Source organism: Labrus mixtus, chromosome 10 (genome assembly GCF_963584025.1).
Source record: "Labrus mixtus chromosome 10, fLabMix1.1, whole genome shotgun sequence".
Classification (NCBI taxonomy): Eukaryota; Metazoa; Chordata; class Actinopteri; order Labriformes; family Labridae; genus Labrus; species Labrus mixtus.
In genome coordinates, this window is record NC_083621.1 from 29,182,646 (window position 1) to 29,207,937 (window position 25,292).

At 40.7% G+C, this 25,292-nt stretch overlaps 2 protein-coding genes across 4 annotated transcripts in view; one reads left to right on the forward strand and one right to left on the reverse strand.

The window, feature by feature from the left end:
• The first annotated feature begins 1,123 nt into the window (after positions 1–1,123).
• On the forward strand, positions 1,124–9,119 carry nkx1.2lb (NK1 transcription factor related 2-like,b). The gene is made up of 3 exons (XM_061049073.1): positions 1,124–1,889; positions 3,518–3,716; positions 7,642–9,119. Exons 1-3 carry the CDS (start codon positions 1,575–1,577, stop codon positions 8,361–8,363), a joined length of 1,236 nt encoding a protein of 411 aa, XP_060905056.1. The 5' UTR covers positions 1,124–1,574; the 3' UTR covers positions 8,364–9,119.
• A 3,694-nt stretch (positions 9,120–12,813) lies between these two features.
• Positions 12,814–25,292, reverse strand: part of uvssa (UV-stimulated scaffold protein A) — a 44,742-nt gene continuing 32,263 nt past the window's right edge. For 2 of the 3 annotated variants that reach the window (XM_061049089.1, XM_061049087.1), the window contains exons 11-15: positions 23,570–23,698; positions 22,973–23,156; positions 22,795–22,906; positions 14,221–14,395; positions 12,814–13,323 (exon numbers count right to left, since the gene is read on the reverse strand). In XM_061049089.1, coding sequence (XP_060905072.1) covers positions 13,230–13,323; positions 14,221–14,395; positions 22,795–22,906; positions 22,973–23,156; positions 23,570–23,698 — 694 coding nt within the window. In that variant the 3' untranslated portion in view covers positions 12,814–13,229. The remainder of the gene's footprint in view (positions 13,324–14,220; positions 14,396–22,794; positions 22,907–22,972; positions 23,157–23,569; positions 23,699–25,292) is intronic. The other variant, XM_061049090.1, reaches the window with a different exon arrangement.

Here is a 25,292-nt window from a genome sequence, read left to right on the forward strand (position 1 = left end):
AGGAATAAGGAAGCTAGACATTGTTAAGTGGAGCATATAATGTTGATTAATTATAACAGTATGACCCCTGATAGTCTAGCCTTAATTATGAGGTAGAGCTATATAAAAAACAGTTCCTTTGCTTGCATAACATTGATGGTGTTTATTCTCTAAATATTAAGATTATTTAAATTAGCAGCCTGGTGTGAGTCACAGTCGAGACAGTGGACAGGAAGAAGAAGATTATACATTAACATGACTAAAGACTTCTTTAAGAACTGTTTCACTTTAAAATGACTCCAGTCTGGTTCAGCTTTGAGCTGTGCAGGTAAAGAGTCCAACATCTTTAAACATAATGGTTATGAAGCGTAAGGGGCCCCTGTGAATGGTTGCCTAAAGGCCCCGACGTACTGTAGAATTTGGCCTAATGTTTCAGAGTCAAAAGGTAAAGGGTGCTGATAGGCTAACATCAAATGCACAAAAATCCTTATTTTTTAAGACCAATAGGATTATTCTTGAAATCCTGTTTCCACATTTTTTAACCTTCCATTTGTAATGTTTAAAGTTGAAGAAGCTTTCATTTGAAGGTTAAAGTAAAAAATGTATTGTGTAATTAAAGACTACGTTTGTGGGCTTAAAGAGACGTTCATTGTTATATTGAGAAACATACTGAAATGATCCTGTCACTAGAGAGGGCGCGCGCTTCTCGCTCTGACTGTTTGTCAACCTGCCAAAATGGAAACATTTACTACTAAACAAATGAACATGAGTATGTTTGTGAGCCTGATAGTGGACTATGAAGTGAGAAGAGAAGGCGCGCTCTATGTCTCTGTTTCTGCTCGTGCTGGGACAGCACCGCGCGCGCATCAAGAGGTAATTGACTATTAGGAGAAGTGGGATTAATTTGTAGCCAATTACAACCGCAAGAGTTGAATAGGAATGCATAAATAAGGAGGGAAAGGGCACACACACACACACACACACACACACTCTCTCTCTCTCTCTCTCTCAACAACACACACACAAGGACAAATGTGAGCACGTTCGGAGGGCGGATAAAAACCAAAAAAGGTGTTGAAAGCGGCACGAGCTGAGGGAGAGAGAGAGAGAGAGAGAGAGAGAGAGAGAGAGAGGTGGGTTCACTTAACTAATGAGGAGAGAGGGAGAGATAGATCAGCGTGCGTCCCGCCTTCAACTCCTGACAGGCTTTCCAGAGCGCGCGCAGACCGGTGACCAGACAGAGCGCGCGAGGCTGCAGGTTGATGTGTGCGTGCCAACACGGGATAACGGCGCCGTACGAGACACACACACGTTAGATCAACGGAGACGTCGTGTTGCCGCCGCGGTGGATGCGGAGGATGCCGGGAAAGGATCCGGAGAGGAAAGCGCAAAAAGAAGTTTAACTTTGATCCGGGACCGGAAATCCAGTCTCATCCGGTCAGACTTTAACGTGTGGAAACTTTAACTGGCTGAAGACATCTCCTCACACTGGATGTTTCAAAACATTAAACTCTTTTAAAACAGTCTGAATTGAGTTTTCACAGCTACCGTTTTTATAAAAAACCCGGATTCTTAATTCAGCCTATGGGAAAGGGATGAACCGGGACAGAGCGGTACCGGGGCACGGAGCAGACGGGGTCCAGACTGTTATTAGCCGGGACAGAGCCGTAGCAGGGCCCGTTGTTACGGACGCGGTCCATCCCGTGATGAGCCGGGACAGAGTGGCGCCGGCTCCGGGAGAGGGGCTCCAGACGGTGGTGGGCCCGGACAGCCAGGACATCCTGGACGGAGGAGCAGCCGGGGAGAAGCGGCTCTTCTCCAACGCTTTGGCGGGAGGACGAGATGCTCAGGCCGGGGAGAACCACTCGGAGCCTCCGCCGACGAACCCGGTTTTAGCGCCGCCACAGCAGGTAGGCTCGATGCACTTCATGTTGGTTTGTGTGGAGGTGTGACAGCAGGTTGTGAAACAGAGAGAGGAAATACGGTAAATACTGGTCAAAAATAAATGTTGCAGGACTGAATTGTGATCAAACGTAGAAAAAAGTTAAAAGCAAAGTGCGTAAATATGACCAACACCAGAAACTGAACACAAAATATGAATACACAAGAAGGGAACATTTTATGTGTCAGTTTATCTGTTTCTAATAACAGTTAGATGTTATTTCGATGTGTTGACATGTTGTACAGCCACATGAGGCCTTAATTATGATGTAGCAGTAAAATGAACAGCCAATTTGCTGCAGTAATGCGTTGGGAAACAATTAAACAATAATAAATATCATCGAATGAGTTTAAATGAACGCTCAGAGGGAAATTAATCCGAAGTGTTTCCTCGCACTTGAATTGATTTTTTTTTTTAATGAAAACTTGAACATTTTACAATTTCAGAATTAACAAATTAAATTCGTATGTCCGCATGAAAATTATAGAAAATATTTCTATAAATTCTTAACAAATTATTAAGAATTTATATAATATATATTGAAGAAATGTAAAAGTATGAGCCGGGTTTATAAAAAGGTTTATAAAAAGGTCTTCTTAAATATAAGATTATCCCTCTTCATCTCAGCTCTGATCCTGCAGTATTGTGTGATTATTTCCTTATCATCATGATGTTAATAGACCCCTGGGTGCTGGCTGCGTGCTCCCACAGATTATTTAAAGGGAGAATTAAAATCTTCTGAATGTGGGATTATTCATGTGGACATGCTGCAGACTGGCCTCATTAATAAATGAACGATCCTAATCAGGATGTAGTGCAGCAGGTGAAGCCTGAAGCTCCTGCTACACCTTTATCTGTTTCTTACGAACAGCCTTTGCACATCTTCATAAATCTTATAATAATAATACAAGTCATAGGCTGCACATTTAAAGTTCACATCGGTAATATAGAGTAAAGTGTGCGCAACCAGGGTCTAACGGAAATGTGCATTTACGTAAATGATAAGTGAATGCCTTGATGAAATACCAATATGTGGATTAATATATTTAATGTGACACTAAAATAAAAAGTTTTCTTCCTTATTTGGGTTTCTATGCCCCTTTCGACACGTGATCTCTATAAATATAAAGGGGATTGATTGGTTCGCCTGCTGATAGCCTATTGACCGCTACATATTGGATTCAGGGAATCTCGTTGATTTGTGTTCATGTTGTGGCAGTTTGCTTTCTAAACACACTTTACATGTGGTTTTACAGGCTGTGATGTGCTGCCTGCCCTCAGGTCATCAGCTTTACTTCTTTCATTTAATCAAGGATATGACGCGGATTAAATATTACCAGCACTGTTGTAGCCTACATTAAATAAAACATTTAATATTTATAATAAATCATCAGACTACAGGCCTTTAATAAACACAACTTCTCGATGGCTATTGGAAGGTGTTAAGAAAAAAAACACGAATTTTCTGAACTTAAAAAAGTGAAAAACACAAAATGTAATCATCTTTTTATTCTGAAAAATAAATAAAATAATATTTATAATAAAGCATCAAATAGTCCTACTGCACTTAAATAATTCCGATGCGTCGTTTCTCAGGGCCCCACCGGGCACCGGACCACCTCCTTCTCCGTGCTGGACATCCTGGACCCCAACAAGTTCACGAGCAACCGGCGGCTCCAGCAGCACGCGAGCAGCCGAGGAGAGCGCGAGCTGAGCGCGTGCGGAGGGACCGGGGAGCGCGAGCCCGGCCTGGAGCCCAGCAAAGGGTGCTACGGAGCTGAGGACTACCCCAGCAGTAAGTCCCAGTTCAAACCCAGTTCACTTTTAAAGCTCGTGTGTTTGTCGTGTTCTCTGCATTCTGTCCAAATGTGTCAAATTACATTTACTGTGATAAATACATTTATTACATTTATTACATTACATTTACTGTGATAAATACATTTATTACATTTATTACATTTACTGTGATTGAGCCTTTTCATTTGGTTTCACTAAATCTTATTCTGTTGTTTTGGTTTAAGGACATCATTTAGAGGATATTTATTTGTTTGTCCTTCAGCACCACATTAAGAGAAAATGTGGATTTTAGAGCTCCTATTTTTGTCTTCTTTTACGACTTAAAAGACGATTTTTTTTTTCGACCTGTGATTCAAGTTTGTTTCATTTTCTTGTCGATTTAAAATATTTCTCTTCTGTTCTCCGTGGTTATCAGCTGAATTATCAGTTTGCTATCTTATCTCTGTGTCCATGTGTCTATTTAGGATACGGTAACATTTATCTGAATCCTAAATCACTCGTGTCAGAAAAACTAAACGTTTTATTTAAGAGCGAATTCAAGTGAGAATATATGATGTGTAAAAGAAACGCGTCTCTTTCATTTGGATAAATGGCGTTCATGACGTCATTCTGAGATTTTAATCAGGCTCATTTGTAATCATCCGATATCGTTAAAAGTTAAAAAGCTGCCGCTTTTCCTATAATTGACGCTCATTAGAAAAAAAATGCGTGCAGGTGTGTGTGTGTGTGTATGTGTGCGTGTGTGTGCGCGCGCTCGAGATTGAGCCTCCATTTAAACATATTTAATAATAAATTAACTCGTTTCCTCTGTTTCATGAGATTCTCTTTTTCTTTTCCTTTCGTCATCATTTTGTTTTCAATTTTTCTTTTGTGTTGAAATACCTCTTTTTTGTTCCTCCCTTCTTTTCTAATATCAAATCTTCCTCTCTTTTCGTGTTTGGTCGCCAACTCATAAAACTCTGAATAGAACATTGAAAAAAAATATTGTTTTTGTGTTTATCGTTACCATTTAAAACCACCTTGTTTCCTCATAACAAAACTGAAATTCAGTCTTCAACATTTAATGATTTAACCAAAAGAAAAAGATAAATAAGATGAATGTTTAACATTTCACATGATAAACAGGAGAACTTATTTTAAATGTGAGACCATTACACTAAAACATTTGAACTAAAGGGACGTTAAGCTGGAAATGAAAATGCTCATTGTAAACATAATAAAATATATTAAATATGTGGGTCATTCAGTTTGAAATGTTGTCACTTAAATCTATAAATGAAGTCATTATTGTTAATTATTAATAAATTAATAAAGCTAATAAATAACTTTATTTTATGACATTTCTTTTTTCTGTGAGTCGAACAAAAGTGAGGAACGATGATGATCAAAAATGATATGATTTACGTTTTTATTAGATAGATAGAAGCTTTATTGTCATTGTATAAAACCACAACAAAACTTTGTTTGCAGAAATCCTGATTTACATTTTTATTATCTTAATATCAGCCCTGACTTTAATTACAACATTCTTTATTATTCTTGGCAATTTCATAAATATTCATTCTCAACAAACCTCTTAGAAATAATAACGTGTTCATCAGATTTCTTTTTAATTCAAGTTGAACCTTTTTCTTTGTTATTATTTAATTCTGCAGGCCGATCAAAGCTCAAAGTTTGAATTAGATAAAGTTATATTTTAAACATCATGCTCACTGTGAATCTGCAGGTTTGATGATCAAAATGACTTTTAACAAACACATCAAGAACCATGCTTTCATTATTAGACATTTGTCATGTTATATTTTCAGGAGGATTTAAATTCACTTTTTATTCATTTTTCTGCATTGTGAGAAACAAAACGGCCTCAGTCGCCCTGAAGTGAATCTTCTGTCGTTGAATCTTTCATCGTCTGTTAAATTAATTAATTTGTTTGTTAATTTAATCATTTGTTTGGCTTAATTTTAAACGACAAATTCACCTAAAACGATCAGAGTGTGGTACGGATAAAACAGGATAACATGAAAAAAAAAACAGATGTCTTCAGTTCAGTGATTCCCAAACTGTGGTCCGTGTCCCACTGGTGGTACACGAGAGCCTTTGAGAAAGGCCTGAAAAGGAAGTCTGAATGGTCCTAAATGCTACACCAAATTATTATACAATTCAATTGTATTATAGTTAATAATTTATTATGATTATTATTATTATTATACTGCAGTGGTGTAAAAATGATAATTATTGAAATACTGAAGAAATGAAATGTCCCTGTGCTCAGCAAAATCTGGTGGATGATAAATCGTGACAAGAAAAACAAGAATTATTTATTTGATTAAAGTAGAATCAAATTATGGAAAGATCCAAAGATTCAGTCAAACAGCCTTTTGTTATAATAATAATTATTATCTATGTTTTACTTTTGATCAGAGAATCTTCAAACATAAAAACTCAAAGATATTCTCACTGAAAACTTTGTCTGAGTGTCACACACATTTTAATATTTTTCATTCAACAATGGTTTATTTGGAAAATAAGCAGGCAAATGTTTTTAATGTTTAATTATTTTGAAGTTAATAATCATTTTGTGTTGTGTAAGCGTCTTGTGAAGTCCGTTTTTAATCACCACTTTCTGTGAGTTCAGCGTCGTCCTTTAAGTCGCTGTCTTGTACTCAAACACAAAAGCGAGCGTTGCGGTCATGCAAACCTCGGGATCCTTCTGCAGCCTCGAGCCCCCCTGAACATTTTAAGATTAATATTTCAAATCAATTCAAAATAATTTGCAGTCAAACAAAATAAAGACACATCCTGAGGCCCGGACTCACAGAGAGGCCCTTAACTGTTCAGATGGGTTTTTTTTATATTCTGCATGAATGGTGCATAATATATTTGTGTTTAAATGTAAAACACAAACGAAATGATACAGCATCAACTGGCATACATATACTTTCAGGTATCCTGGGTGAATGGAGCTTTAAGGAGATTTCTGCATAGTTAACAATTTATACTTACCAATTATTACCACCATGTTTAACGCAAGGCCTTTGCCATGGGGAAACAGTTTGTTTACAGAACCGTCTGAGAAAACAGTGCTTAGTTAGATATTATATAATTACCCCATATGACCAGCAGTGGGCGCTCTGCGTAATGTCATGATGAAAAATCTCTCTTTTTACAATCACACATGCAGCTCACCCTAAAAACTTTAAGAAAATGTATAGACTTGGCCACAATATCCAGAAGTTTTGCTCTTAAATCAGTACCGTTCTTAAAGGTCATAAAACGAAATAACCAAGTTCCTCTAACACTAACATGTGTCCCTGTCTACAAACCCCCCAATGATGAGAAAAGTCCATCCTCTCCGTCTTCTGCCTGCTCCACTTTTCAGAAAATGTGTGCTCAAACAGGCCGTTTGGAGATTTTCCCTTCATGACATCACAAAGGGCAGTAACCCCTCCCCCAGGTGGGTGACACTCCCACAGCTAGGTGTTTGTTCTGCCCTCTGAGTCTGCCTTCTCACCGTAAACAATAGGACATGGAGCGAGAAAGACTGAGACACCCAAGCCCTTCCAGAGAGGGGGCGTGGTCAGACACAGCTCATTTACATATTTAAAGGTACAGACATAGAAACAGTCTGTTCTGAGCAGGGCTGAAATAGAGGGGTTTATAGACATGATCAAATACAGGATCAGAGTGTATTTAGAACAAGAAACTTCACACACATGTTTTGAGGAGCTCTGACACTTATTTACACTGAAGAGGAGGAGGATATGTCACCTTTGAATCCAATATTGTTTGGTCTTTGAGTGCGTGTATTTGTAGTTGTCAGCAGGTCCTAAAAGAAAATGGAGCACTGCAGAGTGTAAATATTAAAACATCTTAAAAAGCTCTTATATTTTATTTCAAAATTGTCTCTGTTTTGTGTTTTCCAGAGGAAAGCTTCGTGTACAGAAGTCCTGACGAGGAAGATTACCACAGATCTGGGACGCCGGACTCAGAGGCTCCAGACGGGCCGTACAGCAGCGAGGAGAGCAGCTCTGCTCTGCCCTCTAATGAAGACAGAGACCTGAACCAGGACCCCGGCAGAGACACAGCGAGTCCCGGGGGAGGGTCCTCAGGCCAGATCTCCAACAACCAGACCAACGGGGGTCAAAGTGCACAGGGCAAGCCCAAGAGGAAGCGTTCTGGCTCGGACTCCAAGTCGGGCAAGCCCCGCAGAGCCCGGACTGCCTTCACCTACGAGCAGCTGGTGGCGCTGGAGAACAAGTTTAAGTCGACGCGGTACCTGTCGGTGTGCGAGCGCCTCAACCTGGCTCTGTCGCTCTCCCTCACCGAGACGCAGGTCAAGATCTGGTTCCAGAACCGCCGCACTAAGTGGAAGAAACAAAACCCCGGAGCGGACACCTCAGCCCCCACCGGCGCTGGAGGAGGAGGGGGAGGGTCAGGAGGAGGCATGGGGGGTCTCAGCCCGCTCAGCCCCTCCCCACCCATCAGCGGGCACCTGGCGATGCACGCAGGCTACGGCGGACACCATCACCCCCCCACCGGCAGCCTGGTCCAGCTGCCATTCCTCACCGCCAGCCACGTCCTGTCCCCATTCATGTTGGGGACGCAGGGCTACGCCGCACCCGCCTTCTACAGCACACACCTGTAGACACCGACACCGACACACACACACACACACACACACACACACACACACACACACACTGATACAGTGTGTGAATGGACTGCGGCTCAGCAGACAGATGGCGGCGGCGCTCGTCTCTTTTTACTACAAACATTTGAAGGCTTTAATTTGATGCATTATTTTGATAGAATGTGAATATTTACCAGAAACTGTACATAAATCTACGTTCTAGCTCCGAATGCTGTTTTAAATAAACGTAATAGACAAATAGATGAATTCGTTGTTTAAAATAAAAGACTGTATGAATATTGGATGTTTATTTATGACATAAGGAATGGCTTGATCTAGTGTCAGTACCGTGTAACTCCAGCTGTGATTGTTTTCAGTTCTGTTATTTATTGAGTTTGTTTCCATCAAATCCTTGGATGTACTCAATCAGCTCAACATGAAATCGTACTTTGATATTAAAACTATGACATTTAAACACCAAAAGCAAGCCCTGTATACTCTTTTTATAGTTTCAGAGGACAACAGGACACTGGGATGTTTTTGTATTTTAGTCCTTTCATAGAGTGAAAACGCTCTTTAGTGTGTGTGTTGTGTAACTGGGCTAACATCGGGGGGGGGGGTCCTCAAACCTTCTGGATGAACTAGTAGAACTGTAACCCTGATATTAGTTTATGAAGCTAGTTTTTGTCTTAACCTAAAGATTAAAGCCACAGGACAGCTCACACCTGATTTTATATTCACACATAGATGATTTTGTTTTATTCGTATGTGATCATCAGTTAAGATAAAATATTAAGAATTTTATTAGAAATTTACACCAAAACATCTAAATTAATTAAAAATGAACTAAACCTGTTATATATATATATCTATACATATATATATATATATATGTCTTTGTTGAGTACTTACATTAGCTCAAATATTTCCAACAGTTATCAAAGCCAGAGAAATCTGTCATTTTAGAGTTGTAATGTTAAAGTTGTTGCCGGGGAAACACAAGATGTCACGTCAAAGACTGCTGCATAAAGAAACAGCGACTGAAAGCTGTTGAACTTTTGCTGTGATAAAAACATAAAGTCAATTATAATTGGATACATTAGCTCGTCAGTAAACATATTCTCCGTTTCGCCCGGTCGTCTGGACTACAGGTTGACTCTGAGTTCTTTTTTATCAGTAGTCGGGGGTGGAGTAGCAAAGAGAATCACTCCCATGATTCCCCGCTAGCCTTCAAGTCATCTTTTGTAATTGTTTTCATTGAAAGCCCCCTGGTGGCGGAATTGACATACTGCATGTTTAATGAAGTTAGGCTTTGATGCATGTACATTTACAGCTGGCAAAACTTAGATTCTCACTTTAACCTGACTATTAAAAACTTCTCAAGATGACAAATCAAGATGTTCTGGTTGTAGATCAACCAGAATGTGTCTGACATTATAAACTCACGTTGTAAGTTGGTGGTTCTGTTTTCTAATATAAATGCCTTCAACAGATAGACTTTTGTATTTACCCAAGCCGTGACCTTTAATGAAAGCAGCTTAGCTTTGATGGTTTTGTTTCATGAAAGGGCCCAAAGCCAACTGAGTTAAAGCTTACCTTTTCTGCTGATCCCTGATTTAAAACTCACATATCGTGTTAAAATGAACTAAACTAAAGTTTCAGATCATGAGGGAAACGTTTGTTGGAGTAATCCCAGGATGAGTCTACAGAGGGCACTAAACAGCTTGTTCTGTAAATCATGCCATAGTTCCTCGATATGAAACCAAGAATTTCACTAAACAGCTTCAAGCCTCTATGTAAGACGCTGAAGTCTCTAACATAGGCTCTCTTCTCCCAGCACTGAAGAGCTGCCCTCCCCTGGCAGCCCTGCAGCGTTCTGCCTGCCTTGAAGTCTTCCAGTGAGCTGGCCAATCAGAAGAAGGTGGGCTGTGGGGAGGGGGGGGGGGCGTTAAAGAGACAGCAGTTGGAATGAGGGTTTTAACTGACAACAGTATCAGATCAGTAAGGTGTTTTTTGAGCTGCTAAGCTAAGCTTCAGGTTTCACAGACTGACAACATGAAAGGTGAACATGAGGAGAAGCTCAGGATCTTTGAGAATTATCTTGAATTCTTCATTCATGATCTTTTTCATGACACATCTATCTCTTCTATCCTTCCTCTCTCCACCTTTTCTCCAACTATTCACAGTCCATGTCCACTCCATATCCTCATCCTGTGATAATCACTTCTTCTATTAGCCATTGTGATCCAGTCATAATCCAGATTAAAACCACCACGCTACATGGGAGGACACACAGAGAACTGCATATTCAATAAAAAATAAACATATATGACCCTGTCTAACATTCTTGGATCTCAATGCTTCATCAGACTCTGAGGATCTCTGCAGTCTGCACTCTGAGAAACTCAGACTGTTCTGTCTGGATCATCAGCAGCCAGCGTGTCTTGTCTGCAGAGACTCTAAACAACACACCAACCACACATTCAGACCCATCGATGAAGCTGCACAAGATCTCAGGGACAAGCTCCAGGAATCACTGAAGCCCTTAAAGGACAACCTGGAGCGATTTAATAAAGTCAAAAAAGTCTGGAATGAAACAGGAAAACACATCAAGGCCCAGGCTGCAAGCACAGAGAGACAGATAAAGGAGCAGTTTAAGAAACTTCACCAGTTTCTAGAAGAGGAAGAGGAGGCCAGAATCTCTGCACTGAAGGAGGAAGAGAAGCAGAAGAGTCAGAGGATGAAGGAGGAGATGGAGGTTCTGAGCACAGAGATAGCAGCTCTTTCACAAACAGTCAGAGCCACAGAGGACAAGCTGAGAGCTGCAGACGTCTCATTCCTGAAAAACTACAAGGCTGCAGTGGAAAGAGTCCAGCAGCGCCCCCTGCTGGAGGATCCACAGCTGTCCTCAGGAGCTCTGATAGATGTGGCCAAACATCTGGGCAACCTGAGCTTCCACATCTGGAACAAGATGAAGAACATGGTCTCATACAGTCCTGTGATTCTGGACCCAAACTCTGCTGGTTCAGACCTCATCCTGTCTGAAGATCTGACCTGTGTGAGACGAGGAGAGGAGAAGCAGCTTCCTGATAATCCAGAGAGGATTGATGACAGCTGGTCTGTTCTGAGCTCTGAGGGCTTCAACTCAGGGACTCACAGCTGGGACGTCGAGGTTGGAGAGAACACAAACTGGGAAGTTGGTGTGTGTGAGGAGTCATCAGACAGGAAGAGAGACATAAACTCTGGATTATGGAGAATAGAGTTTAGTGATAATAAATACAAAGCATCAAGTGAAAACACTGATCTGTCAGTGAGAGGACGACCTATGTAGACAGCATGTGTGAGATCATTTATTGAACTGATTGTTTTCTGTGAATTAAAAAAAATAAAAAGGAAGAGATTATGTAAGTGTGTTGGTAATCATTATTTAACACTGTGCAGGAGTGTGTGTGTGTGTGAGAGAAGTTTCGTTCACCAGGGTACCATGCATTTCCTCAAAGGCTTTTCGAGCTACCTTCTCAGTAGTTTTACTGTATGTATGAGGCATGGGGTGAGACGGGTGAGAAGGTGAAAACTTACAGGAACTATTTCATTCCCTCTGCAGTTCAGTTAACATGTGATGGTCAGTTAGTGTAGTCACCATGGGGCATCAGTAAAAATGCTCGTTAGATGGATTTGTCTTCAGAGATTTTTATTATCATATTCACACACGATGTGCAGCATCAGTTATTTTGAGAGAAAATATGTGTGGATGTGTGTGTGTGGTTTTCTGTAACAACAAATAAAGACAAAGGAAAAAAACACACTGCAACCTTACTCCACAGAACAACTAACATTACAAATAACACAGTTAATTACATTAGTATTAAGACTAACGTCTGACTTCCCTCATGTCTTTATAAGGACAGAAATACAGCAGACACTGGGCAGCACCATTGTAGTTTACATCACTTTAGTATAAATATCAATCACATGTAACACATAGACCCAGATGAAATAAAAAAAGAGCTCTTCCATCTTGATGGACGCACACAGGTACTCACTGTCCAATGATGAAGAGCTAAATAATGTTTAACTTGAACTAAGAGACGGCTTACTCGTCGCCCTGAAGTGCCCTGATAGACATGTGATCTGGCCTACAGTAATTCACCGTAGGTGGGACTTGGCAATGGAAAAGAACAGAAGTGGAGATACATGACGGGTTAAAGAATCTTCTTTAAACTTACTTTATTTTTTTATTCAAGTTTGCACATTGTTATTTTTTTAGGCATTGTATTCTCCCTCTCAATCATTCAAAGTTATCTGTGGATTACATGTTGGCAGGTAACAGATCATACTGTGGCTCACTCTCAGATTATTACAATCACTGATGAGGGAAACATCTGTCCAAACTTAATGTGAGGATGCAGATCTGAGTGTTTGATCTGAGCCTGAATTAAACTCATCAAACAGACAAAGACAGAAAGAGCAGGCAGAGTCTCTTAGTTTAATTCTGATACAAATAGTTTTAACATGCATGATGTTCATTTACAAAACATACAAAACATAAACAAACACAAATGTTAAAGTTAACTTGGCTATTAGAATAAAAACCTGAAAAAGGGAATAAAAAAATCCAGTCAAAATGAATTTGGCTGGTACAAAGTCGATATTATTGCAACTAAACAGTGCATGTTCATACCCTCCTAAATGATCACATTATAACACCTGAGCTGCCGCAGAGTGTTCAAACAATGTTTCAAATATGTCTCTCCCATCATTTCTGTCTCTTCATCAGTCCGTACGGGCACATCAATAAATTAAAATCTCTGCTTCTGTCAGTGTGATTCAAGTCTGTCTCGGTTCATTTGAAGGCAGATGTGGCTGCTCGGAGGTCGGAGGTCAGTTTAAGGCGTAGTTGAACTGGTTGGAGAACTTGTCGTGTTTTCTTCCGTCAGCTTTACTCATCACCTGAGCCACTCTGCGCATGCTGCTCCTGAGAGACACAACAGTAGAGATAAAAGGACAGGAGGAGGAGGATAGATTATTAAAGATGAAAATAACTGGAGAAATAACTCCACATTAGCTGAATCTTGATTTCCTCTCTACGCCCTTAAGGACAGCACGACGTCAGGCTGCCCACCTCAGCAGCATTCAAACCCTTTATATATCGCTTTTCACTTCCCTAACAGCCAAAGCCCTTATGAAACCTTCTTAAATAAATATAACAGGAGTAATAAGCTCTCTCTTACTAGTTTTTTGTTCACAGACTTGCAGCAGAGGTCTGATTTAGTTTCCTGATATACTTTTTTTGACATACATATCAGATCTTCAGATTCAACTTTTTAAGTCTTTTGCTGTTTAAATATTTACTTATCTGTGTCCTTAAAATTATATTCATAACTACCGGTATCAAATATGAATGAAACATGAATTATGACATTCTTAAACATGAGGATGTAAAAATCATCCCTCAGAGAGACGTGTGGTTAGAAGTATCAACAACTTTGTCTAAAGGTCCAATCAGTGAGCTGTGTAGAGAGTGAGATGATAAAGTGACCTTACTATATGATCAGACATTAATGAAACATGCTATGTTGAAGTGCTGGCTTCTCTGACAACAATGCACCAGCCAGTATGTGCTCCTTCTAACTTTAGATTCTGCTCCTGAATGCTCTGGATTTGTTTGGACCAGAGACCAATTTACAGACCCATGCAGAGCTGGCTAAACACTGAAGCTTCAGTGTCCACCACATGGCAACATGTGTAAGGTTCTTCTGAACAAAAACCACTGAGTTGCATCATGGGAAATGTAGGATTCAGTGTTTTTGGACTCATGTTCAGGATATGTTGCGGGTTATTAAACTTTGTTAAAGAGCAGGAAGTGACATACTTGTTGAAGACTTTCCTCTCCAGCCTGGAGCGAGCCGTGTTGGCGTTCTGCTTCAGATCACTGAGGTTCGGGTATTTCTTCTTCTTCCCTTTTCCTTTTTTACCGACTCGGTCAGAGCCCAGGTTTTCTCCTGTCGCTGCCTCGATGTCTCTCATAAGCTCCGCATCACGCCAGTCTGCAACACAAAGAAAAATGTTTCAACGATGAAGTTAAAGAAAAGCTTTCCATGCTTTTATTTCCTGTAAGAAAAACATAATGTGAAACGTTTTGATGTTTTTCTAGTCAGTAAAGCATTTCTTAGTGCAGTGCAACAACACCAGATGAATATTCAACTGCAGTTCTGCTGAGGATAAGATAATTAATTACTTTAAAGGTCACTTATTATGTAAAATCCACTTCACCATGTTCCTCTAACACTAACATGTTTCTCTATTCTGTCTCCAAACTCCCCAATGATGAGAAAAGTCCATCCTCTCCGTCTTCTGTCTGCTCCACTTTTCAGAAAATGTGTGCTCAAACAGGCCGTTTGGAGATTTTCCCTTCATGACATCACAAAGGGCAGTAGCCCCTCCCCCTGGTGGGTGACACTCCCACAGCTAGGTGTTTGTTCTGCCCTCTGAGTCTGCCTTCTCACCGTAAACAATAGGACATGGAGCGAGAAAGACCGAGTACACCCGAGCCCTTCCAGAGAGGGGGCGTGGTCAGACACAGCTCATTTACATATTTAAAGGTACAGACACAGAAACAGCCTGTTCTGAGCAGGGCTGAAATAGAGGGGTTTATAGACATGATCAAATACAGGATCAGAGTGGATTTAGAACAAGAAACTTCACACACATGTTTTGAGGAGCTCTGACACTTATTTAAACTGGTTGAAGAGGAGGAGGATATGTGACCTTTAACCCTCATCCTGACAGCATATTTCACATACTGCTAAGGTTTACCAATACCATGTGTTAATGAATAAATCATCATTAACTTTAAATTCAAATTGAAGCTACTATCTACAAGATTTTCAGTCCAGGAGACGGAGCAGCAATGGTGAATGGGGCTGCTCGATTATGACAAAAATCATAATCTCAATTATTTTAAAAAGAGAGATAGAGATAAAGTTTATCAGACATGCTTACTCATTGATTTTACAACATCTTCATCACATTAAACACTCTGAATACTTAACAACAAGAAATAAATGAAACTAAAGTAAGACAAATATATTTACTAATTAGAAGACCTTTATTGTCACCAACAACAACTGTACAAAGGAATTAGATGTGCTTCACCTATAAGTGCACAAACGTACATATACACTGTATATATACTATATAATAATCATAAATATACACAAATAAATCAACTATGATTTTGAGGAAGTAATAATGTACTCTTGTCAAAATATAACAACAACACAAAACAAGCGCACAGAACTTCCTCTAGTCAGTCTGTATTGTCCGTCCACACCCGCAGGCTGTTTACTCAGAGAGCAGCACGGAGCAGGCTCGTCCGACAGCTGGAGTCCTGAGACCCAGGATTTACCACGGAGTAATTACAGAATCATGTGCGACAGCCCGAGATGATGGCATGTAGGTGGTATAAAACTGTATAAAACCAACCGTCAAAAGTGAGTGTTTTATTCTGAAAATCAACCGTGTTTTATTCTGAAAATCAACCGGATGTTTCCTGTTCTTTAGGGTCTGACTTCCCCTCTTACTCCATCTGCTCTGTGGTAAATAGAAGCCTTGTGTCTCTGCTGCAGAGGGACTGTCAGAGCTGGGACAGTGCAGCGGAGCCAGTGGAGACACACACATTGAATAAAGTAAAAACCAGCTCTGCTGCCGAACACGCATCTGGTGGAATATAGAAGTCATCGTTTCATCTCCATTATCTGTTGGTTTTTTTTAGGAAGAAAAAATCACAACTGCAATCGAAACTCGATTAATTTCCCAGCACTAATGGTAAAGCAAGCTGGACAGTGAATAAAAGAAGAAATCAGAGATCAATAATCAGGGTTAGGAAAGGAAAGTGCCCAAAGGTTGACGTGGAGAAATGGCAGAGCATGAAAACGATGTTGACCCTTTTCCTCTTCTTGAGGTTGCAAAGTGTTGATTGAGAGCTGTTGGTTTGTAAGAGTTTACAAAGTAAACCTAAAAAAAAGTACAAAAACAATAACAGCATCCTGGCTGTAACCACAGCCTCCCAACATAACTCAGTGGAGACAGAGATTCAAAAATGTTTTCATCATGGAAAAAATCACAGCTGAAAACAAATAGATTTGATATAATGGGCCCCAGTGATGCAGATAATGCCTGGGCTCTAGTCACCTCTTAATATTTTTTATTTTAAATTAAATTAAATTAATTTATTTATTTTACTTTAAATGCACTTGTCTATTGTATTGCAAATTACCAATATGTTTGCAGAAGTTGTCAATCAAGGAAAAAGGATTGAAAGATGTGAAGGCTGCCATATGTGTGGTTATATGCATGTACAGTGGGTACGGAAAGTATTCAGACCCCTTTACATTTTTCACTCTTTGTTTCATTGCAGCCATTTGCTAAAATCAAAAAAGTTCATTTTATTTCTCATTAATGTACACTCAGCACCCCATCTTGACAGAAAAAAAACAGAAATGTAGAAATTTTTGCAAATTTATTAAAAAAGAAAAACTGAAATATCACATGGTCATAAGTATTCAGACCCTTTGCTGTGACACTCATATTTAACTCAGATGCTGTCCATTTCTTCTGATCCTCCTTGAGATGGTTCTGCTCCTTCATTGGAGTCCAGCTGTGTTTAATTAAACTGATTGGACTTGATTAGGAAAGGCACACACCTGTCTATATAAGACCTTACAGCTCACAGTGCATGTCAGAGCAAATGAGAATCATGAGGTCGAAGGAACTGCCCAAGGAGCTCAGAGACAGAATTGTGGGAAGGCACAGATCTGGCCAAGGTTACAAAAGATTTTCTGCAGCACTCAAGGTTCCTAAGAGCACAGTGGCCTCCATAATCCTTAAATGGAAGAAGTTTGGGACGACCAGAACTCTTCCTAGACCTGGCCGTCCAGCCAAACTGAGCAATCGTGGGAGAAGAGCCTTGGTGAGAGAGGTAAAGAAGAACCCAAAGATCACTGTGGCTGAGTTCCAGAGATGCAGTAGGGAGATGGGAGAAAGTTCCACAAAGTCAACTATCACTGCAGCCCTCCACCAGTCGGGGCTTTATGGCAGAGTGGCCCGACGGAAGCCTCTCCTCAGTGCAAGACGTATGAAAGCCTGCATAGAGTTTGCCAAAAAACACATGAAGGACTCCCAGACTATGAGAGAGAAGATTCTCTGGTCTGATGAGACCAAGATTGAACTTTTTGGCTTTAATTCTAAGCGGTATGTGTGGAGAAAACCAGGCACTGCTCATCACCTGCCCAATACAATCCCAACAGTGAAACATGGTGGTGGCAGCATCATGCTATGGGGGTGTTTTTCAGCTGCAGGGACAGGACGACTGGTTGCAATTGAAGGAAAGATGAATGCGGCCAAGTACAGAGATATCGTGGAAGAAAACCTCTTCCAGAGTGCTCAGGACCTCAGACTGGGCCGAAGGTTCACCTTCCAACAAGACAATGACCCTAAGCACACAGCTAAAATAACAAAGGAGTGGCTTCGGAACAACTCTGTGACCATTCTTGACTGGCCCAGCCAGAGCCCTGACCTAAACCCAATTGAGCATCTCTGGAGAGACCTGAAAATGGCTGTCCACCAACGTTCATCATCCAACCTGACAGAACTGGAGAGGAAGAATGGCAGAGGATCCCCAAATCCAGGTGTGAAAAACTTGTTGCATCATTCCCAAGAAGAGTCATGGCTGTACTAGCTCAAAAGGGTGCTTCTACTTAATACTGAGCAAAGGGTCTGAATACTTATGACCATGTGATATTTCAGTTTTTCTTTTTTAATAAATTTGCAAAGATTTCTACATTTCTGTTTTTTTTTTCTGTCAAGATGGGGTGCTGAGTGTACATTAATGAGAATAAAATGAACTTTTTTGATTTTAGCAAATGGTTGCAATGAAACAAAGAGTGAAAAATGTAAAGGGGTCTGAATTCTTTCCGTACCCACTGTAAGTTTAGGTGTGAAGGAACGGGTGTGTGTATACATGTATGGATGTGTAGTTGTTTGGTAAAATGACATGTTAGGATTTCATGAGAAAATAGACAAGTGTCAGTGAAAAGCATCTCCTGAAGTTGTATGTTTTATCAATGTACTCAATAAAAAATAAGAAAAGTACAATGATCTTTCTCTTCGTTCCTCGTGGAACTTTTCAGACACATATTTACTTCTTCCTTGAGTACATTTGCTCCTTCCCTTTCTTAAACATCTCACTGCCACGGTTACAAATGAACACTTCACTAAACTCATTCTAATGCAGAGTGTGATGAAGTGATTACAGCTGATATCACAAAGGAGCTCACAGCTTCACACTGGCAGAAAACACCGAGTGCTACGGCCTCATTTGGATCGAATTCTAGTGTTAATGAAAAGTGTAATGTCATAATTCTGGGCGATAAAGTAAAGAGCGGCTGTAATGCAGAGTAATGACGGTCTAAACGAAGAGACACTTCTAGTTAATGACGTACCGCCGAGGAATTAAGAGATAAACCTGCAGTAATGCAAAGTAATTACAGTGTGAGGTGACGGGACTGAAGCCGGGCGCTCCGCTCTGTCAAAACACTGACCCCAGCCCCGTCTGTCTGTGTGTGTGTGTGTGTGTGTGTGTGTGATTAATCAGCAGGCTGACCCCGGGTCTCACTGGACCTTCAACTATCCCTCATTACACACAAACACACAAACAGACACACACACAGGGCAGTAATTGAAAAGCAGCTGGTGTTTAGGAGAATCATTACTGCTAAAAGAGGAGCAGCTGCATTTACATTGTGTTTGTTCTGACCTCCCTCACTTTGTTGTTGTGATTTGAGAGGAGTTTGAGAAAAACGAAAAAGTTAAAAAAATAAGAAGAATACGAGATGAAAGAAAATTAAAAAAAAAATGTAAGAGGAAAAAGAAGAAGAGGAAAGGAAAGTAAGAGGAGAAGAAGAAGAAGAGGGAGAGTAAGTGAATTTAATCAGTGTTGCAGCAGGGCTCTTTTCTCTGTCAACACCTCTTAGCCCGTCCAGCTGGGGTCTGTGTGTGTGTGTGTGTGTGTGTGTGTGTGTGTGTGTGTGTGAGGCAAGGGCCAAGCCACACACACACACACACACACACACACACACCCACTAACTAAGGCATGGAGGGTCTTTGGTTTGTTCAGACGTCTCTCAGATTTGCACCGCTAAGCACAGGGACTCTGTGTGTGTGTGTGTGTGTCAGTCAGCTGCTCTCTCTCTCTCTCTCTCTCATGTTTGAAGGTTTGATGTTCAGTCATGCAGCGACCATTGGAGACTTTAAAAGCTGGTGAAGATTAGACCGTAGTGAAGCTGAACAACAAAAACAACAAGAGATCAGAGTATTCTCTACCACTAAAGATTCTGCTCATCCACTTTGTGGATTTACAAGCCAAACATAGGCTGTGTATTGGAGGTAAATGTAACCTGAACCCAGCTCTTTAATGGCCAGCAGGGGTCCGACCAGATAGGCCAGATAGTATAGTAATGAGAAAATGTTCTGACTTCTCAGTTGATGTTTTATCCTCAGTAAACACTTTCTGAGTGTCTTTCTTCTTTCTGAACTAGTTTTCAATCTAGTCATCTTCAAAACAGCAGGGTGTTTATTTAGTAAATCATGGTCCCATTTAGAGTCAAATAGATGCTCGAGTTCAGATTCTCGCCCAAATGTTAACTCACCGTTCTTAGTAAGAGATAAGATAAGATGAACTTTATTGTCCCTGTTTGAAATTTGCCTTAGACTTCACAGAGCTCTGATGCAGCAACAAAATATCAATATTAATTCATTTGTAAAACATGTCAGTTAAATAATCATTAAATTACTAAAACCTTAAATAAGTAACTTGTCTCTCACATCTCTATTGTCCTGTTTCACTTCTCATCTGTGTTAAAGTGTTTCAAATACCAAACAGACATTATGTAATACATTGATGTATGCTGTCAGACCTGAAGCCACTTCATTGTTATTAATGGTATAAACTAAAGGTCATGCTGTGGCTGTCAGCGGTCAGACATCCATGCGTCTCCTCTCAAAGATGTCTCCACCTGTTTCTCTTCATCTGTCAGCGAGCAGCTTCATCAGGATCTTCATGCTGCACCACTCAACACGTTTACATTCACAGCTAAGTCGAGCTACGCCTACAGCTTGATCAGGACGTTTCATCAGACAAATGTCCTTGTCCCAGTAAACAAGCGTCTAGGGGGGAATTCTTTATTGACCGCAGTATGTCTGACTCCGCTACAGTAGGTGGGGAGATGCTTTCAACACTTCTTCTGGACCTCCTCCCAGTTGACCCTTAACATCGACCAACTCGTTAGCTAGGTGCAAACTGGTGAAACAATGACCAGCTTTACAGCTCTATCTGGATTAATTCAAGCAGATTTAGTTTCAGTCTTTGGATGAAAATGTTTCATATCATCTTAGTCACATTTGAGTCATTTCCCCTCTAAGTTAAAACTCAAAACATTCTGCTCCAGTTTAGTCAACAAAACGTCACTACATTGAGTCAAAACGTTTTCTCTCTTTAGACTCATTCAATTAACTTAGCATCAGAAATTTATTATTTTTAGCTCGTCATTGTCTCTTTTTCGTCATGGAAAAATGGGTCTTTGACTAACATTTATCCTCAATGAAATGACTTCTGAGCTTAGCGGGCCCCATAGCGGGAACCGGGTCTGACTGAGGTGTTTACGTGCAAGAGTAAATCCACCCACAACTGCATTCTCTGGGTGTGTAAATCCAACGATGAGAAATTCAACTTCAGTGTGATTCTGGCGTTTCAGTCTGTGCTCACGCCCCAGAATCGAACCCAGTGGAGCGGGGGACTAGGATTCCATGTATGATGTACATCAAATGTCCAGAGTGACTCCAGCAGCAGAAACTCACGACTTCTCACTCGCCAACTCTGCAGGTCAAATTCTGTTAACTTAAAAAATCTGTGCTGGCCCTTTAAACTCTGCCCGTTTAACCTCAGAGCATGTGTGTGTCTCAGTAGGTAGAAAGAGCTGAGGTCAACGGTTCATCAACTTATTCAGACCTCCACCCCCCCACCAACTATGAGATTGATGTGTGTGTGTGTGTGTGTGCGAGATTGACTCGTGGATCGATAGTGTAGTTGATAACAAAAGATGCTATTTCACAACTCACTGGACTGCATGTCATGGTCGCACACGCACACACACACACACACACACACACACACACACACACACACGCCTCTGCTGGACATCCTGCAGCCACTGTCACACAGCCTATCAGACGATGATAATGTGAACATCAGAGAGTAAGAACAACAGAAGTAAGGATGAAGAGAGGAGGAAACATCCTCAGGAAGAGCAAACAAAAAGCTTTTAGTCCAATCAGACACACAGGAAGTGACCAGAGGCAGAGCACTTTACTGTCATCTTAACAACATGGACAGATTCTCATGACAACTCTTATCATCATCAAAACCATTCTCAATAACATCATCATCACTATCATTAAGTGGCTCATTATGTGTCAGTTTACATGCAATGTGAAGCTACGAGCTAACTAAAGTGTTGAATTGGCGCCATTCGGCGTCTGCGCGGTCGTTGAGAGGACTCTCTCTGATTGGCTGTTTGGAAGTTTCATTTCTCTCCAGCTCTCCTCTCAGGTTCTGTAAAGCCCCTTGAGCATGCTGCTGTAGTATCCATGCTTTCACCCATTAGTTTCTCCTTATTTGTCTCCTCCACCTCTTCTTTTCTTTTTCCACTAAAAGACCAACAGCTGACAACGCCATTTTTAACTTTTCATCAGACATTATTCTCCATTAGTAGGCGACCTATAATACGAGTGGTGAGTGACAGCGGTGGGAAAATGTGATGTTAGCAGTAACTGGGAGCCAGTGGAGGGAGATGAACAGTTCTGTAGGGGTTTGATTGTTCATGCAGGAAGACCAGTGGAACAAACACTCTCCCACTCCAGACTGTTCCATGATGTCAAGAGAAAAATGACACAACAGCCAAAATAACTATGAAGTTAAATCTATTGCAAACAAGTAAAGAAAAAGGAGACAAGACAAGATAGGTGTTCTCAGTCAATAAGAAGTGGAAACATGAAATGTTAACCTGATGTTCATCAGGCAGGTGGAGTTGATGATCTGAGGGAGGTAAACATGAAAGCCTAATCATGATTCTGACTCTTTTTTTTTAGAGAAGGACCCCCCTGTAAAACCCACGCTTACACTTCACGATTTCAGGCTGGTTTTTGAGCTTTACAACTCATTTAAAAGTTGGGCCTAGTTTCCACCTGATGGTGCGTCGTTGGTCCTACAGTGTACACTGAGTCAGAACAGCTGACAGATGTTGAACACACTCTCACAGAGAGATTCAATGTGTTTCAAAGTGACTGAAGATGATTGTTGTTGTGTATATTTGTGTGTTCGATTCCTGACCTGGCTGCTCCTCCCTCTTCTTCCTCTCCTCCTTCTCTTCCCTCAGCCGGTCCTCCTTCCTGCAGGGTCTCCCGTCCTGGTCTCGAGGAACGATGGGGCCATGGAAAGGACACTGTAGGACACATGTGCAGTTTAATCACACACACACACACAGTCAGATCTCTGTTTTGTGAGTTACCTTCCGGCGGTCCTGTCGCTGACACAGCCTCCCCTCGCCCAGTGGAGCTCTGCAGTGATGGCTGACGGGAGTGAAGCTCCCAGGGAAGGAGATGTACCTGCTCTTGCTCTCTGCCAACAGCTCCTCGTTCTGCACCTCCTCGTTCACCTCGGCGTGAACCCAGAATTGATGCTGAGAGGTCGACCTGCTCCGAGAGGGAAACACCGCCAAGAGGTTACACACAGCGAACAGAAAGCCACATCTAAAGAGCGTACAAGTGTTTATTTATGTTCTCTTATAATAAATGTAGAAAGTCATTCATAAAACAAAACAAACTGTATCAAAAACAGGATTTATCTGAGGGGAAAGCCACTGAGAAGCAAAATGTTTAAAACTTCTGACAGTGCAGGACGAAGGAGAGCATGAAATGTGATTTCCAGATGTTGACTTTATTATTCTATGAGAGCTTTGAGGGGAGGTATTACATTTCTTTCACATGCATGAAATACTTCAACATGGCAGTGACATTCATTCAGACATCAGCTTCTTAAAGCTCAGTTTTCTTCTGCACAACTCGATGACCTGTGCTGCTGTGTGTGTGTCTGGCTCTGTGTTTACTTGATGATCTTGCCGGCGTTCGGCTGCTCCTCGCCCCAGTAATACAGGTCCAAACCGAAGGGAACCACAGGAGCATCCACAGCCTTCTGGCCTGAACCGGATTGGGATGGACTGGAGACAGAGGAGCTGCTGGAGGAGAAACAATATGTTTAATGTTCAAACTAATATTCTGCAGTCGACTACAGTATAAGACCCAGGCCACTTGTGTTATCAAATAAAGCTTCTCTGCATGTGATCCTCATGTTTCACTTATTTCATTTCTATAAAGTCTTCTTCAGGGAAAAGATATGAACTTAAATTATCCAAAAGAAGCTTATGAAAATCCTTTGAAGGACTAAAATACAACATATTTACTAGATTTTTCTACAAAGATTTAAAATTCAAATGATTCATAGTGGAACATCTTTCTTTATTTGTCTGTGATTGCTGCGGACTAAAAGGCCTCATTTCTTAAGTTGCAGTGCTCGTTGGGATGTGTTTGAGCTTCTTTTGGCCTGTGCTTTTTTTTTTTTAAAGAAGATTCAATTTGCTCGCATCAGTTTGATTAGCTCAATGATTCCTCTAGCTCCCCCGGCTGGCTTTTTGGAGGAAGTTACATTCCACCATCAGTGTGTATTTATGAAATAAGAAAAAGCCTAGGATCAAAGGTTATACATTGCAGAGTCATAAATCAGCTGGAGAGTCTCAAGTGTCATGACGTCCCATTGAAGAGCACTTATCCATATAATCTAGAGAATCTGATGTACTCCAACAAACCCCATAAAACAGAGAGAAGGGATTTTGGACCAATCATCTCATATGTTTTCACTGCATTGAGTAAAGTCCAGCAACTAGCAAAGACCTCTAACAAACATCATCCACATTTCATCCACTTTCACTAATCATTCTCTTTTAATAAACGCTAAAACAATGTCTTTCCCTCAATGGGAAGATAAAGGTGTTCATAAGCTCCAAGACATCATGGCTCAACAAGGTCTCCGTGAATTCCAAGACTTACAAGGTTCCCATAACGATAAAGAGGTAAAATCAGTGGCATTGTCTCTGACTTCTATACATATTTAACAGAGGCCTCCTATAAACCAACCTGTGGAAAAGGTACATTCACTTCTCTCCAGATCTGAACTGGCCCTCTATCTGTCTAAACACATCTCAGTCTTCTAGGAATTCAAACCATCAAATGATTCATTACAAGTTTGTTCACAGGTCATATTTCACTCCCTGAAGATTTAATCCATATTGTGACTTCTGTCCAGACAATGGGACTTTCATTCATATGGTCTGGTAATGTCCAGGATGTGAAGAGGTTTCTGGGGAATATCTGAAGCGCGTTGTCCTGTATGTTGGAGAAAACGGTCCCTCACTCAGTGTATGCTACTGCTTAATGACACAGTTTGTTAGCTGCTCTTACAGCTGCTAAAATAAAATGGTTGCTTGTCATTTGAAACAGCCGCATGCACTGTCAATGAGGGAGTACAGTTTCACAATGTATGACTTGTTCTGCTCAATGGAAGTCATGAAATCGTTTCCTGCCCACCCGCATTGAAAAATATTTTTAAAATATTTGATCACAAAAAAAAGAAGATTCATTTTGGGGCTTTTTACCTTTAATTTAATTTAATTTAAAACTTTTAATTTGCCTCAAAAATCCTTGAGTTATCCCTAATTTATAATGATGTTGAGATACAAATAAAAAAGGGAAAGGAGCCAAAGGTCGTATTTGAAC

Bases quoted from the DNA above. Each gene is read 5' to 3' on its own strand.
- nkx1.2lb (XM_061049073.1), top strand. From the start codon at position 1,575: ATGAACCGGGACAGAGCGGTACCGGGGCACGGAGCAGACGGGGTCCAG. The intron at 1,890-3,517 runs GTAGGCTCGATG...GTCGTTTCTCAG, and splicing joins TTTTAGCGCCGCCACAGCAG to GGCCCCACCGGGCACCGGAC. The intron at 3,717-7,641 runs GTAAGTCCCAGT...TGTGTTTTCCAG, and splicing joins AGCTGAGGACTACCCCAGCA to AGGAAAGCTTCGTGTACAGA.